At 54.2% G+C, this 16,652-nt stretch overlaps 1 protein-coding gene across 2 annotated transcripts in view; it reads left to right on the forward strand.

The window, feature by feature from the left end:
- The window catches only part of COL5A1 (collagen type V alpha 1 chain), a 179,024-nt gene that overhangs the window by 44,270 nt on the left and 118,102 nt on the right, over window positions 1-16,652 (forward strand). For both annotated transcript variants that reach the window (XM_003794863.3, XM_012808312.2), the window contains exons 3-4: window positions 1,109-1,322; window positions 5,087-5,249. In XM_003794863.3, coding sequence (XP_003794911.1) covers window positions 1,109-1,322; window positions 5,087-5,249 — 377 coding nt within the window. The remainder of the gene's footprint in view (window positions 1-1,108; window positions 1,323-5,086; window positions 5,250-16,652) is intronic.

Consider the following 16,652-nt stretch of genomic DNA (forward strand, 5'->3'; position numbering starts at 1 on the left):
TGCAGCTCTGCTCCCATGACCAGAGGCTGCACTGAGGTCCATCAGCAGAGGGCGCTCACGGACAGCAGTGGATGCCACGCCAGCCGTGCTCCAAGGCCTCAGGGCCCTCTGCCCAGGAAGGGGTGGCTCAGGGAATGGATTCTTCAAGCCCTTGAGCCCTGGAGCATTGCTGAGAGTCAGGCGGCTCCGAGGCAGGTCCTTGACCCTCTTCAGTCTCTCTGTGTCCTGCTGCCGCCCCACCATGTATCCTTAGCCACACATTGTCAGGTGGTGTGGGCTCCTGGCAGAATCGCAGATTGCACACACCGGAGCCAATGACCTTCCCACCAGGATGATGCAGAGGAGGGACTGAGGCCTCCTGTCACACAGGTGGACCGTGGGGAGGTGTGAGGCATGGGCCCGGGCAAGCTTGACAGGGCAGCTTGCGTCTGCCTCTGGCCACCTCAGATGGTTTCTGGCCCATGTTGCAAGGGGCATTTCCTCTTGTCAACACACTAGGGATTAAAAAAAATTAAATTTGGATTGAAGTCTTCTAATTTAGTTTTACTTTTTCTGCGTTTGGCAAGTTGACTAGGAAATATCAAAAAGCACACTTCCAGCCGTGATCCCACAGCTACTGCCTCCCTTCTCCCTTTTCCCCTCTTTCCTTCTTCCCGCTGCCTCCCCCTCTCTCCCCCTGCCTCCCCCCCTCTCTCCCCCTGCCTCCCTCCTTCCCCCAGTGAATGCTGAGTGACTGGATGCTGTGCAGGATACCAGGCTGCTTCAGAAACAGCCTCTGCCCAGGGGCAGCTTGTAGTCTGGGAGCTGATAACTGGGATTGATATGCAGATATTTTGAGGTGCAGGAGCAGAGGCGGGCCGGGGTGAGGCTCCCAGGTGGAAGGACCAGTCAGGCTTCATGGAAGGTGCATTTGAATGGACCTTGGAGGGGCCAGGCTTGGACAAGTGGCAGTAGCAAAGGGCTCCAGGAACAGTTTGATCAAAGCACAGATGCACAGCAGACGGCTGTGTGCTGCCAGGTCCTGTCAATGGTTTGTCTGCAGAGAGCCACAGGTGGGCAGGGGGAGGGGACTCCCTGACCGCCTTCTTACCTCTGTCCTCTGTTCCAGCATCTGCATTTCCCGAGGACTTCTCCATCCTCACCACTGTGAAAGCCAAGAAAGGCAGCCAGGCCTTTCTGGTCTCTGTCTACAATGAGCAGGGCATCCAACAGCTCGGCCTGGAGCTGGGGCGCTCGCCCGTCTTCCTCTACGAGGACCACACGGGGAAGCCAGGGCCAGAGGACTACCCCCTCTTCAGGGGCATCAACCTGTCAGATGGCAAGTAAGTGGGCACGCTGGGAACCCCGTCCTGCTGGAGGGGGTTGCAGGCTCTCTAGCGCCTGCTGGCTGGATATGGGGCATCACAGCGGCCGTGTAACGGCTGGCACTGAGACCGCCTCAGGTGTGGCAGCAGAGGAAGAGTTGCTGAGCTGGAGCCCCGAGACCTGGGTTGGTCCTGTGCCTGTAGCAGGTCTTCTCTCTCCCCGGGTACTAGAGCATGTCCAGCACTAGCCTCTTTGTATCAGAAAGGGAAGCAGGAGGCTGTGTAGTTATGTCCAACTTGCTCCAGAAAGGATTTAAGGCAGGGGTGTCCAACCCATGGCCTGCAGAGCCCAGGATGGCCATGAATGAGGCCCAGCACAAAATCATAAGTTTACTTAAAACATTATGAGAATTTGTTTGTGATATTTTGGTAGAACTCGATTGGGTGGTTCTTGAGCATGAAATTTGTGGATGACACCATGTTGCAATGTCGCATAAAATGAACATATGTGCGCGCTTGATGTTAGTACACACGTGGGATTTCAGCTTCATGCAGTATGCAGCTACCTGTGTGTTGTCTTCCAAGCTCAGTCAAATGACACCATCAGACGTCACATGCGCTCGTGGTGACTTGGCCAGGCAGCGATTACCAATACTATTTCAGCCACCTTTGCAATGTTGGGTATTTGATGTTATTTAGGAGTCAGGTGAGTGTTCGTATTTGATTAAAGTACTTCCACACCTCGGCGCTGCCTCGCATATCCACCCCCCACCCCTGCGTGCTTTACAGTCAGCCTGGCTTCACCTACACTCACAGCTGGGATGTGGACCGGCCCAAACCTTGTTTCTAGTTTCCTGCCAATTAATTTTCATAATACAAGTAAATTAATAGTCCCTTATTAATTAATTATTATATTTTTAATCCCAGAATGGCTTCTACATCTCAAAAGAAAACAGAGCACAAAAAAAGAAAAATTACAGATGAAGGGTGACTGTTCCATGAAAAGTGGGTAGATCGCTACATTTTTGTTGAGGCACAAAGGAAGGTGCTGTGCTTAATTTGTAGGGAATTTGTGCAGGTTTTCAAAGACTATAATTCGAAAAGGCATATGCAAAAACACGCTGCCCAGTCCAGGGGGTGTGAAGGACAAAACAGCAGAACTGAAAAAAGTGTGTGTTCTCAACAGAATTTTTTTTAAAGTTACAAGTCAGATGGATTCCACTGTAAAAGCTCGTTATGTGGTAGCATAGTTAATAGCAAAACTATCAAAACCATTTACTGATGGTGAGTTTATTAAGCAGTGTACGGAAAGCCTGGCAGATATCATTTGCCCTGGAAAAAAGGGTGGCTATTTCTAAAGTCAGTTTGTCTCACCAGACTATGGCCAGGTGAATTAAAGAAGCTGGACAATGTACTGAAAGAATGCTGGCGCGTACAGCTGCTGAGTTTAAACTTCATGCTTTGGCGATGGAGACGGCGCTGATGCTACAAAAACGGCTCAACTTGCCGTTTTTATTAGAGGTGCTGATGATGAATATCGTGTCACTGAAGAGATGGCTTCCTTAGTGCCACGGAAGACACAGCTAAAGCGAGATTTGCGGGAAACAGTAGAAAGCATGTTAAGGCGATTTTCTTTGTCCATCGTCAACATATCTGGTGTGTTTATTGATGGTGCTCTGGCGATGGTGGGTGAAGGGGAGAGGCTTGTGAAGTTAATAGAAGACCATGCAATTGCTGCCCCAAACGCACGTCTGGGGAAGGATCATTGCGTGGAACCTTGAGAAAATTTATGTGCAAAATCTTAAAAAATGGATAACATCATGCAAATCGTCATCAAGACTGAATTTCTGGGTGGCGCCTGTGGCTCGAATGAGTAAGGCACTGGCCCCATATGCTGGAATTGGCGGGTTCAAACCCGGCCCTGGACAAAAAAAACTACAAAAAAAAAAAAAAGACTGTGAATTTCATAAGGGGCACGGGATTGAATGATCACTAATTACAGGAATTCTTTAAAATATGTTACTATGGTGTCATCATTTACTTTTCAGAAGTAAGATGGCTAAGTTGAGGCCAAAGGTTGAAAAGATTTTTTGATTTGTGACGTGTTATCAAAGTCATTTATGGCATCCAAAGCCGAATTTGTGCCAGAATTTGATGATGAAAACTGGTTTAGATTTAGCATTTTTAGTGGATTTGACCACTCATTTAAATGAGTTACACATGTGTCTTCAAGGTGGAAACCAATACTTTGTTGCTTCAAACCATAACAGCATTCAAATGAAACTAAAATTATGGCAAGCCCAAATTAAGGCAAATAATTTTACGCACTTGGAAAAATAGGCAACCGTGCTTTCAATTTGACACAAGAATTTGGAAACAGATTTCAAGATTTCTGGGAAAATAATCAATATTTCTGTGCATTTGTGTCTCTATTTGCAGTTGACATGAATATGTTACCTGCCAGTTTTCAAATGGAATGCACAGAGCTGCAATCTGACAGTCAGCTAAAGAAAAATCTGATCCTGTCTCTTTACTGGACTTTTCTAGGGCCTGTCTTCTCAGAGACAAATACCCCTTACTTCCCAATCGCACCTTATTCATGTCATTGCTTTTTGGCAGCCCCTGCATGGTGTGAGCAAGTATTTTCAAGAAGGAAGCACATTAAGAGCAAAACTAGACCCAAAACATCTGATGAGCCCCTTGAGAACTCACTGAGACCTGGACCTACTTGCAACCAGCCATTACTGCGTTAGCTTCTCAATACAATGTCAAGTATCCCACTAGTTTTGTGTTGTCCACTTTTACACATATAATAAAAAAATTAAAAAAACCCGAACACCTTTTATTGCTTAGATATATGTACATTTCTATATTAGCGATTGCAAACTTGGGACTTGCTTGACGATTGTAAAAGACTGACTGGGCTGCAGAATTAGGATGATGACGTGAGGACTTTTTGTTTATCTGTGGTGGCAGATATCACAGAAGTTATGCGTGGGTCCTTTTCTTTTTGCTTTTCAATTTTTGTTAGTCTTTGTGTATTTAATGTGTGGCCTAAGGCAGCTCTTCTTCTTCCAGTGTGACTCAGACAGGCTGAAGGGTTGGATACCCCTGATTTAAGGTACCCTTCAAGGTACAGATGCCTTAGATGTGGGAGTGAAGGAGAAGGGAAACAAAGGGGGTCTGGCCGGAGCTGTCTGCTGGGTGCCCGCCTCAGTGCTCGTGGTGCGAAAGCACCTCCTCCACGGGGAACGCATCCGAGGTCCTGCGTGAAGACCTTGAGGATGAGACTCGGTCAGTCTCATTCTGCTGTTTCCTGTGAAAATTTGGTCTTGTCCAGAAGACTCTAGGTCATCATCAGGGTTCAGATGACACACACAGGACTTGCAGTCTCCTGCCAGTGTGAGAATGGGATGGCTGCCTCCCTGCCACTCCTGGGCGCGCACGCCCGAGTTCTGAGCCCCACACTCGTACCCACACTTGGGCATCCTGAGGAGCCCACAGATTCAGACAACTGTCCTCACCTGAGAGACGAGAATTCTGAGGTTTTGGACTTTGAGTCATTCTCATGATGGTGAGATGTTACTGGGATCTGTGCCCAGACTTGTCCCTCCCCAGAGGCTGGGCTTTGATGTGCCCAGTCCTGTTGCAGCTGTGCGGGGCGTAGACTCCTCATGTGTCTCCAGGGATTGTCAACGAAGCCACCTGGATGGGCATCAGCGATACAAGCCCCTCTTTTTACAAGCCCCTCTTTACCACCAGGCTGTCTCTTTTCTTTGCAGGTGGCACAGAATTGCTCTCAGCATTCACAAGAAAAATGTCACCTTGATCCTTGACTGTAAAAAGAAGGCCACCAAATTCCTAGACCGCAGCGACCACCCCATGATAGACGTGAATGGCATCATTGTGTTTGGCACTCGGATCCTGGATGAGGAGGTGTTTGAGGTAAGCAGGGCTGTGTGCCCACACTGCTGCCTCAAGGCCTGTCTCCTCCATCGGGGACTGGCCGGTGTTCCCATGTGGTCACAGCTTATACTGGTCAGGAGCCTCTGCCACTGTCCTCAGGGATGTTTGTGGTCTGTGGGAAGGGAGGGGCCAGACCTGCTGCTGTTTTTAGGCCACGTGGGGATGGCAGTGGCCACCCTTGTCTCAGGGTCCTATGTCTCCCGGGTGCCAGACCAGGGAGGACACGTGGCTCTGGCCAGCCTTGACCTGGGGCTTGTGGAGATGTGAACATTTCTCCTTTCCTATATCTGAGGGTCACCCTGGGAAGGGGGTGGTCACACTCAAAAGAGTAGGAGGGCAGAGCTGGCCACTGCATGGTGCATCAGGAGGACCCCTGCTGACCTAATTCAGGGACACCCTGACCCAGCAGTGTCCAGTGGTGTCGCTGCAGTGTCCAGTGGGAAGGCCTGCTTTCCAGGGACTGGCTCAGAGACTGGGGTCTAGAAGACTGAGCAGAGTGGGCTCTGAGCCTCCACTTCTACCTGTGGGAGCTTCATGGATTGGGGTTCAGCCCATGGGGACACGCTGACCCATGGCTAGGAAACAGGTTGAGAGTCTCTCCAGAGGGCCAGTGACACCCCTCCCCTACCCGCTGCCCAGTGGAGGGCTTCTAGAATTTCAGGCTCTAGGCCCAGGCTTCTAAGGTGCTGCAGGGTGGGGAACCTGCTTCCGAGAGCACTCAGGAGGTGATGCCCCTGTGTCCAGGTGAGGGACAGCCAGGATGTCCTGCTGGCTCATTCTCTCCTTACATAGACTGGGCTTTGCAGAGGTTTGGTCTGCACCTAGGGCTCCATGGCCAACCTGGGCTTACTCCGGGCTGGAGGGTTCCCCAGGGCTCTATGGCCAACAGAGGCTTATGCAGGCTGGACGGTTCCCCAGGCAGGCCTTTCCTAGCTCTCAGGTGTCCTCCCCAGAGAGGGGACAGGACAGGGCAGCATTTCCTTCTGAACTTCCTGAAACTCAACTGCTCAGATGTGCAGCTGGGTTTGGGGGCCCTCCCTGCATCTGCTCCGCCCTGTTTCATTTCTGGGATGGGGTCCTCGGGGCTGTGTGTCTTCTCGGCGACTTGGGGTCCACTGGGGAGGACACAGTGTTGGCTTAATCTTGGGGTTCTGCTGAAGGCACGCAGGGGACATGCAGGTGTTCTCCCCACTTCTGTGCTAATGGCAGCGACGTCTGTGGGTGGGGCAAAGGCAGTCATACTGGCCCTGCCACTCTGAGCGTGTGAGGAGAATGAGATTCCGCACGTCTCATCTCTCCATCAAATTGGAACAGGCCCCACACAGTGTCACCATGGGAGAGGTGGGCTCAGTGTAGGACACCTGAGCGGACCCTCAGCTCTGTTGTGTTAGATTGGGGCAGAGGGCAGGTTGCTTTTCTATTTCTAAACCTCCAACTTCTCCATCTGTAAAATGGGACCATAAACATGGGTACTTCATGGAGCTGTGGCGAAAGTCCCGTGAGGTTGAATGTGCTGACACACTGGCCTACTGCTTCCTGCACAGTCCGAGTCTGAGAAAACGTGGCTGCCCTGTGGGGGTTAATCTGGGGTCCCGCAGGTGGACAAAGTGGACAGGAAAGACAGAGCCGGTGGTCCAGTGCTGACGGCCAAGGAGAGGTCAAACAAGCACATTAGGAGAAGGTGGGGCTGGGCGCGGGGTGGGGGCTCTGCTAAACTTGGCAGCCGCCTGTGGGTCAGGTTTCCAGAAGGCTGCAGCCTGGGTCTTTAGTAGGGTGCGGCGGTGCTGCCAACCTATGCCAGTTATGAGACACACCTGCTGGCCACACTGCTGACAAGACTTGCCCTGGGTCTGGGATGAGTGATGGGTCACCCAGGGCTGTCCTTAGCCAGACAGGAGGCTGCCTCTGGGCCCTTCTGGGGCAGCTAGTGTTCATAGCTGGCTCAGGAGTTGCATGGCCCCAGTGACGGTTTTGCCCCTTGCTGGTGGGAGAATCTGGGCACAGGAGGAGGCCTTGGGGAGCTTCAGTACTCTCGCAGTGACATGTGGAGAGCAGGATGGCACCCGGGCATTGTAGGCGAGTTTATCTGGGCTCAGCTTGGGTGCTGCTCAGCAGCTGAGACTCAGGGCTGTTGCTGCCACCACTGTCCACGTTCCTGTGGGTCAAGGGTCTGCACCTGGAGGTGGGAAGGTGTGCTGAGGCCATGCAGGGGCAACGCGGGTTTCAGTGAATTTATCAGAATTAGCTTTTCCCTGCTGTGCTAAGTCTCTGTTACTTCTAGCCCCTTTTGTGTGCTCACCGTGTACTTACTGTAAAGATTTAGGAAAAAATTTATAGAATCTTAAAAAAAATTAGCATCCTAAAACAAATGCCACTTTCTGGATTTTCTGAGCAGGAAAAGCTTTTCCCTACATGCCCATAGACACTAAGAAACCACTGGTGGACGGGAGCACTGAAGTCAGCGGCCAGGGCTGGGCTGGAATCCTAGCTCCCCCGTTTCCTAGCTGTGGGACCTTGGGAGTTATATAACTTGAGACTCAATTTTCCTGTCTATAAAATGGGGACAATAGTAGGACCTACTTCATTTTTCTTGTGCCTGAGGCATATGTGAGAATTAATTCACAGATGAAACATGGGAATGACTCATGGCAGGCATTCAGCGACTTAGCAATTATCAAAGAATAAAAACCACTTCTAATTGCAGAAAGAAACGGATCTTGCAGTAAGGGGCCAGTCTTCCTTCTCTGGCTCCTTCTTCCCAGGGACAGGGCAAGTTGTTCTGCAGCTGATGCCTGGTGACTCTGGCTGAGACTGTAGGTCACAGATAGGTTCAGAGCTGCATGTGTCTGATGACCCAGTTTTTCCAGTCATGGACTTTGGTTTGAGAGAGAGTGGAGGCCAGGAATGAGAGATTTTTATTGACCACAAGCTGTCAATGATCTGAAGGAGATGTTCTCCTAGGTGAAGGTTTCCTGGCTGTTAGTTGTGTTCACATTGGAAAATTGGACCCGTCTTTCTTTCTTTCTTTTTTTTTTTTTTGAGACAGAATCTCACTATGTTGCCCTTGGTAGAGTGCTGTGGCATCACAGCTCACAGCAACCTCAAACTCTAGGGCTTAAGCGATTCTCTTGCCTCAGCCTCCCAAATAACTGGGACTCCAGGTGCCCATCACAACACCCGGCTATTTTGTGGCTGCACTTGTCATTGTTGTTTGGCAGCTCTAGGCCAGGTTTGAACCTGTCAGCTCTGGTGTATGTGGCTGGTGTCCTACCCACTGAGTTACAGGCGCTGAGCTGGACCCGTCTTTCTTAATAAAGACCACGGAACACAGTGACGGCTTTGGCAACTCAGGGCAACTCTTCTTTTTCTTTTATCCTTAGCAGCATAATGATGAGGCTGGGTGAGTTGGTCTCAAAGTCCTAGCCACCTTTTTTCTCATTGTAGGTGAAACAAAATTTTTGTTTCTTTTGAAATGAGTTAACTCTTTGCTTTCCAGCAGATGCCGTGTAATGATGCCTTTCATTTGAGCTGCTTGCATTCTCTAGAAGTCTAAAAACAGGGACCAGCGCTATTGAAAAATATTTCCCCAGCAGCCTATTCCTCCCCTGGAAGATGACTTCCGCACATTAACAGCTAATTTGCCCCACAGCTACAAAGCCCTGGGGAGTGGGAGGAGTCTGTGCTTTCCGTGGATGCTGGCTGAGCACCCCTGGTGCACACTCCCTGAGTTTTGTGTTTAGTGCAAAATGGGCCTGACCAGGCTCTAGAGCAGTGGTTCTCAAGCTTCCTAATGCTGCATCCCTTTAATACAGTTTCTGTGGGTTGCGACCCACAGGTTGAGAACCGCTGCTCTAGAGAGTTTGTCTACACAGGGCACTGGGGTTCTTTCCCGGTGCATTTGGCCCCACAGAGGCCCCCTTTGTCCAAAGTGAAGCACCCTTAAGAGACAGAGCTGGGGATAGAGACCTTTGGGGCCAAACTAAGTGCATCTCTCACAGTACAGTGGCAGCTATCGCCACTGTCACCATGCCTGTGGCCTCCCTGGGTACAGATGTCAGGCCATGGGCTCCCTTGGGCCTGGACCTCTCTGCCTCCCCATTGCTGATCTGAGCCTGGCTCTGGTGTAGCTGCCTTGCTGTTGGGGAAGGTTGGACACTCCAGTCTCTTGCAGAGCCACCCAGGGAGCAAGTGACGTGCACGGGAGAGGCCTGCTTTTGAGGCCCACGCCTTGAACTTCCTTCTTTCCCTGATGAAGGCCTTGAGCCTAGCATCCTCAGTGGGAAACGGGGGTGCTGGGCAGCCTGTGGGGGTTCAGGTGGTGAGATGGAGTCTGCATCAGATGTCAGCACCTCCGAAGGCCGCAGTGAACCGCCCTGACCCTAGACCTTGGAGGTCAGAGATGCTCTCTGGCCCATGGTTGGGGTGCACGTGCTAACGACGTCAGGGGCAGTGTTAGCAGCCATGACCCAGAGATGCTCTTTCCACTGTGGCATGGTCACAAATTGTCCCTTGTCTCAGCTTTTCTGGACTCATCATGACAGTTAGGTGCTGTGGCACCTGTCTCAAAGACAGGGCCCTGAGCCCTGGGGAGGATGGAGACTCCCAGAGGCCCTTGGGGAAGAACTAACTGGCTGAGGGTCATGCCAACCTGAGCTGGGGTTAGTGCTCCAGAGCCACCTCCAGCCTGTGCCCACACCTGCCTTCTCAGGTAGGCCCCCCTGGTGGGCCCCTGTCCTTCTTCCCTGGCAGAGCCCCCTAGTCTAGGCCCCATTCTGGCCCCATCCCATAGGATGGGGTGGTGTGAGCTGGGAACCGGTGGCTCACCTGTGCCTCTGCTTTGCTGTCCCCCTTGCTGATGTGGCCATGCTGGTCTCCTGCCAGCATGTTCTGAGGGAAAGAATGTACTGAGACCACCTGGGGCATCATCCTGGGAAACCACACGTACCCCGTCTTGTCCCTTCTCCTTGATGTACCTGTGCCTTGGGGCCAGTGATCTTGGGGTGGGCTGTTGTCTGGGGGCACAGCCTGCTGGCCCCTGAGGTATGAGAGACACTGGGCAGGCTGAAGGCCACCGTGCAGGGGTGCAGGGAGAGGCAAGGGAGGGAGCCAGAGCTGCCTGTGCAGGAAAGTCTCCTTTTAATGCAGGGCTTAGTCAGGAACCAGCTTTGTGTTTTGGGGGATAGACACACGGCGGCAGGAAGTGTGCTTGGTGTCTGGTGGAAGGCAGGTATGAGAGGTTTTCTATGGTAGGGCATAGCCAAGTGAGAGGCAAAGCAGGCTCTGTGACAATGGCACACCCGCTCTGCCCTCCCTCCAACCTCCCAGTGCATAGGAAGTGGGGGGAGGCCTCGCTGCCACCTCGCAGCTTAGGAAGCCTGTACCAGGGAGGGTGAGTCTCTTGCCAAAGGTTACCCAGCTAAATGGCCGCCAAGTAGTATCCCGGGGGCCATAGGCAGGGGACCCGGGCTGCTTTGATGGTGCCATGTACCTGGCCTTGCTCCAGGCTCTGAGGCTCTGTCTTTGTAGCCCTGCACAGGCCCCTGAGGATGCAGGGGTCCCCGGACCAGTGAGGCCCTGGAACCTTCCAGGGAGAGTCAGCACAAGCTGTTTGCAAGGGCTGAGGCTCCCGGAGCTATCCTCACGCGTGGCAGGGACTTGGTTCCGTGGATCCTGCCCTGCCCCAGCACCTGCCCCAGCTGGGGGTGGAGTGTGGGGCTGGACTCTACCCTTTCTTTCTATCCAGGCCTGCAGGGGCAGCGTTCTAGGGTCTGGGGGGCAGGCCAGGCAGAGAACGTGGGGGGCCCAGATGTGGGAGGGCCTCTGCCGCGGGCACTGTGCTGGAAGGATGCCCCACTGTGGGTGAGCTGTGCCAGGAGGGGGCCCGTGGAGGAGGATGAGACCCCCCGAAAACATCTAACTGGTTCCAGGCTGGGAGCCAAAGGTGCTATTAGGCTGTTGAAGGGGCAACAAGACCCAACAGATGGTAAACTCCGCTATCCCTGCGAAGCCCCTGGGAAAAGTGACAGAGTCAGGTCGGAGCTGCCAATAGCCCCCATCTGAGAGAGAATCAGTGTGTGTTTCACCCAATCCCGGGTTCTGTTTCCAGGGCCTGCCTTTTCCATTGACATTTTATTTCCTGGAGTTCATTCTCCCTGGGCAGGAATGGGGCCTCCTCTGAGGGACACTTTCTCAGTGACCATGAGGCAGCCTGGGACTCCTCCATTGCACAGCTGGTGGAAGCGTCAGAGGCCCAGGTCCATGCCCCCTGTGTAATGTCCTAGGCTGGGCCCCTCTGAGCCTCTGGATCCTTCTAGGAGCTACCCTGTCACTTCTCTGCTAGCTGAGGGCTCCTCAGGGCTGGACACGGGACACAGCAGGGAAGGCACAGGCTCAGGATCTCACATCTAGTGGGCTGGAGAGCTGACAAGCAGGTGACCGGGCAGCCAGGGAAGTGGCAGGAGTGAGAACTGCTGTGGAGACAGCAGATGTCAAGGCACGCGGGAGAGGAGGCATGGGCGTGGCTGGGGAGCCACATGCCGTGGGTCAGTGGAAGCTCCTGCAGTGGATTCAGCCTCTCTCAGTGGGTGGGGAGGGCTGTGCCCTCAGTGTCCCTTCTCTTTGCATGTCTCGTCCTCTCTGGGGCTGTGCCCATTTGCCTGACCCTAGTCTGACCCTAGTGGGAGAGGCCATGTGGTGGTTTGGGGGAGACTCTAGACACAAGATGGATTTGGTACCAGGCTTGGCCAGTGGGCAGCAGAATGGGCTTCTACTGCCTGGGTAGCCCTGTGGACCCTGCAGGTGCCACCTCTGTGCCCTCTCCTCAAGGTCAGTGGTAGTGGTGAGCCAGATGTTCCTCTGCCAGGGCCTCCTGGGGGCTGTTGGTGCAGGCCCTGCCCTGCCCAGGCCAGGGTGGCTGCATTTACAGCCCAGAGCTACTCCTTGGGGAGACTCCGTACCCAGAACAGCAGAGAGAGACCTGTGTGGGCACAGCACACCAGGCTTGTAGATGGGGACAAGGAAGCCTCCAGCTTCATGGGGTCTGGCCATGGGAAGGTGGGAAGCCCAGACCCAGACTTTCTAACCACGTGTCCGGAGGGGGCCAGAGGGGGCCGGAGTGGGCCGGAGTGGAGAGGGCAGTGGCTGTGGCCAGGCCCAATGGCAGGTGGAATATATCTGGAAGGGCCTGGAACTTCCAGCCCAGGCCTAAGACCTGCCCTCCAGGCCTTGTCCTCTCTTAGTGTCCGTTTGTGCTTTCTGTGGGAGCCTCCGGTGGCCACTTCAGGCCCCAAGGCATTGCTCAGGCAGCCCCTGGTGCTTCAGTGTCCTCAAGCAGAGGCCAGAGCCTCCCAGCCGCACCTTCAGCTCTGTGCATGTCACTCGGACTTTCCCTGACCCCTGGAAGGGACAGGAGTGTGGCAGTTCGTTATGTGTTCTGAGGGGGCCACAACACGTGACTACAAGCACAATAGAGGTTTTGTTTCTGCCAGGTCTGGAGGCAGAGTTCCAAGTCCAAGTGTGGGAGGGCCATGCTCCCTCTGAAGGCCCCAGGGAGGGTCCCTCTTGCCTCTTGTGGCTCCTGGAGGTCCAGGTGTTCCTTGGCTTGGGGCCACACCCCCCCACTCCAAGCCCTGCCTCCCTGTCTCCACTCCGCCTCTCCCCTCCTCCCCATGCCTCTCCTCCAAGTGTCTCTGTAAGACGCTTGTCATTGGATTTAGGCCCTACCCTAATCCAGATTTTCTTACTTCGGAATCCTTAACTTAATTTCACCTGCAAATATCGTATTTCCAAATAAGGTTTCCTGTGAATACAGATTTGAGGGGTTAGGTAAGACTTGGATGCACCTTTTCAGGGCCACTATTCAGCCAGTTCCCCAGACCAGCTTGGAAAAGTGTCATTCTCCACAAATTCTCATAGAATACATGAGCTTATAAGCGGCTCCTGGGTGTGACCATCAGGCTGGTTTCCAACCCCAGCTTTTTTTGTGGGCTGTGCGGAGTTGGGTGGAGGAGGGGGGACGGACTCTTCCTGGCTGGAGGTGTGGTCAAGGCAGCCCTGGGTGCAGCCCTTGGTGTGGATGGGTGAGCAACTGGCCTCGTGAAGCCAGTGTGCAGGTAGAGAGGTGTGCTTGCATCTCTGACTGTGGTCCAGGAGGGCTGGCCTGGGGCAGTGAGCTGGGGCCTGGCCTGCTGCCTGACAGGTGGCTGGGAGCCGGCTGGGCTGGTGCCAGTCACTGAGCTCACTGAGCTGTGTTGAGTGAGGTTGTTGCCAGCAGCTGGTGGAAGGTTTCCAGGCCCGGGGGACCCAGTACAGAGGGGTCCAGGGAGACGCTGCAGAGTCAGGCAGGGCTGTTGGACTCTGCCCGAAAGGGCTTTGAGTTTGTTGCATGGAAACTGTGAGCAGCAGGCCCGGCTCCCAGCCTGCAGGGCTGATGTGGTGTTGGAAAAGCAGCCTGGTCCAGCAGCCGGCGTCATGCCAGGCTTATAGTGGACGTTCTGATGGGTGGGTCCCAGGAGGACGAGCACCTCAGGGTCTGGGAAGGGACCCACAATGGGGGAGGGTCACGTGCAGGAGGGCCCCTGGGGCAGGCAGCATCGTGTGGGAGGAGGTGCTGAAGGCCAGTGTCTCTTGCAGGACGGGGCACAACAGCTGAGGGCAGCTGCCCACCAGAGCCTAGGAGCTGCCACTGTGGCTGATGGGCCTGGGGGTCCTGATGTGAAAGGGAGCTTTTTCCTCAGCACAGTGGCCAAGGGCCTTGCTTACTACTCCTACACCTTTGGGCTAGCCTGAGCCTCACTTGCCCCACCTGGAAGATGGGGATGTCAGGCTTGTGGTGTGGACGAACGGTGAGCAAGCCTGAGGGGGCCCTTTCCACAGGGCCAGCTCTGCTAGTTCCTCCTCCTTCAGTGAGACGCACGTGCCTGGCTTTGGGCTGCCAGATGTTCCTGGTCACACCTGGGGCAGTGTTGTTTACTGTTGTTACTGTGGTTATAATTATCATTGACCTGTCTTAACACTGGGGCCGTTTGTTGGATGCTGCTGTGGGGAGGAAGGGGGCCACCGTGCAGGGCAGCCAGCATGGGGGGGACAGGGAACGGAGCGCCCCAAACTGGCACAGCCCTTCCGTGGCCACGTGCCTCTGGGGTGTGAACTGCTCACCCTTTGCTTGAGCCCTTTGTAGCCTTAAGAGGAAAAGCCTCCATGAGACTGGAGGGTCGGCTCGAGGGTCGGGTTTGCTCTGCCTCCTGCTCGCTTTGGGGAGGCTGCCTGGCTCTTCTGCAGACCCAGAGCAGGCAGCCCAGGGGGTCGGGAAGGCAGATGCTGACAGAGGGCCGGTGGGGGCCTGCAGCCCATGTGCCCAGGATGTGGGGCCAGAGGTGTCTTGCTAGCCAGTTGTGCTAATGAGCAAGTTTGTTGGAAGCCTTTGATGTTTTTGCTCTAAATCTTGATCCCTAAGCACATGGAAAATTCGCCTCTGAATCACCTTCCTGCCTGTACCCCTTGGGCCTGTTTTGAAGCTCTGCCAGCAGGTGAGGACAGGAGCTTTGTTGGGGCCACTTATGCACCTTGGCTTGAGCCTTGGCCTGAGCACCAGGCAGGGCAGGGAGGCTGCGGGCTAGTGCAGTGGTCACTACTAGTTCAAAAAACCCAAGGCACTGAGATGTGGTGCTCAGAGTGGTGAAGTTACCCGTTCAGGGTCACACAGCTGGGAACTGGTGAGTGGGACAGCCTGTCTAGGTCTGGAGCCTTCCTAGGCAGATGTCTGGGTTCTCAGGTGAAGGGGCCAGGGCTTTGGGTCTCAGATGTCAGACTCCACCTGAGTCCTATCTCTGGTGCTCCTGTGAGACAGCTTCCTGTGAGACAGCTTCCTGTGAGACAGCTTCCTGTGAGACAGCTTCCTGTGTCTCCTGAATGAAGTCCCCACTCTCTTGTTCACATCTCCCTTCGGGCAGCTGCCCTGCTCCCCACACAGCTAGGGCCTGCTCTGCCCACAGGTGCTGGCCCTCTTGGGCCAGATCATCCTGGTTCTTGCCCTCCCTGGGTTCCGGGGCCCGTGAGTGGTCAGCCCTGGACACCCTGCCTCCCCTTCTTCCCTATCCTCTCCCTCTTTCCTGTTCCCCCTCTCTCCTGCCTCCTCCCCTGCTTTCTCCTTACTGTTCCCTCTCCTCGTCCCCTCTTCCTGTCTTCTCTCCTTCTAGTCTCCATCTTGTGTCCCCTTCCTGTCCCTTCTTCTTCTTTCCCTCTCTTCTTTCCATTGCCCCTTCTGTCACCTCTTCTCCCTGTCTACCTTCCTCTCTGTCCACCTTCCTTCCTATCCCCTCTTTTTTCTTTCCTCCCTCCTTCTTGTCTCTTCCCCTTCCTGTCCTGTTCCTCCTGTCCCCTCTTCTTCCTCTCTCTCCCTGTCCCTCTCCTTCCTCTCCCTCTCCTTCCTGTCCCTCTCCTTCCTGTCCCTCTCCTTCCTGTCCCTCTCCTTCCTGTCCCTCTCCTTCCTGTCTCTCTCTCCCTGTCCCGCTCCTTCCTGTCCCTCTCTCCCTGTCCCTCTCCTTGTCCCTCTCCTTCCTGTCTCTCTCCCTCCTGTCTCTCTCTCCCTGTCCCTCTCCTTCCTGTCTCTCTCTCCCTGTCCCTCTCCTTCCTGTCTCTCTCTCCCTGTCTCTCTCCTTCCTGTCTCTCTCTTTCTGTCTCTCTCTCCTACCTGTCCCTCTCCTTCCTGTCTCTCTCTCCCTGTCCCTCTCCTTCCTGTCCCTCTCTTCCTGTCCCTCTCCTTCCTGTCTCTCTCCCTCCTGTCTCTCTCTTTCTGTCTCTCTCTCCTACCTGTCCCTCTCCTTCCTGTCTCTCTCTCCCTGTCCTTCTCCTTCCTGTCCCTCTCTTCCTGTCCCTCTCCTTCTTGTCCCTCTCCTTCCTGTCCCTCTCCTTCCTGTCCCTCTCCTTCCTGTCCCTCTCCTTCCTGTCTCTCTCCTTCCTGTCTCTCTCTTCCTGTCCCTCTCCTTCCTGTCTCTCTCTTCCTGTCCCTCTCCTTCCTGTCTCTCTCTTCCTGTCCCTCTCTTTCCTGTCTCTCTCCTTCCTGTCTCTCTCTTCCTGTCCCTCTCCTTCCTATCTCTCTCTTCCTGTCCCTCTCTTTCCTGTCTCTCTCCTTCCTGTCCCTCTCCTTCCTGTCTCTCTCTCCCTGTCCCTCTCCTTCCTGTCTCTCTCCTTCCTGTCCCTCTCCTAACTCTCTCTCTTCCTGTTCTTCTCCTTCTTGTCCTTCTCCTTCCTATTTCTCTCCTTCCTGGCCCTCTCCTTCCTGCCCCCTTCCTTCCTGTCCCCTCCTTCCTGTCTCCCTCCTTCCTATCTCCCTCTTCCTCTCCCTCTCCTTCCTGTCCCCTCCTTCCTGTCTCCCTCCTTCCT

Source organism: Otolemur garnettii, unplaced genomic scaffold (genome assembly GCF_000181295.1).
Source record: "Otolemur garnettii isolate 467f Iridium unplaced genomic scaffold, OtoGar3 scaffold00087, whole genome shotgun sequence".
Lineage (NCBI taxonomy): Eukaryota > Metazoa > Chordata > Mammalia > Primates > Galagidae > Otolemur > Otolemur garnettii.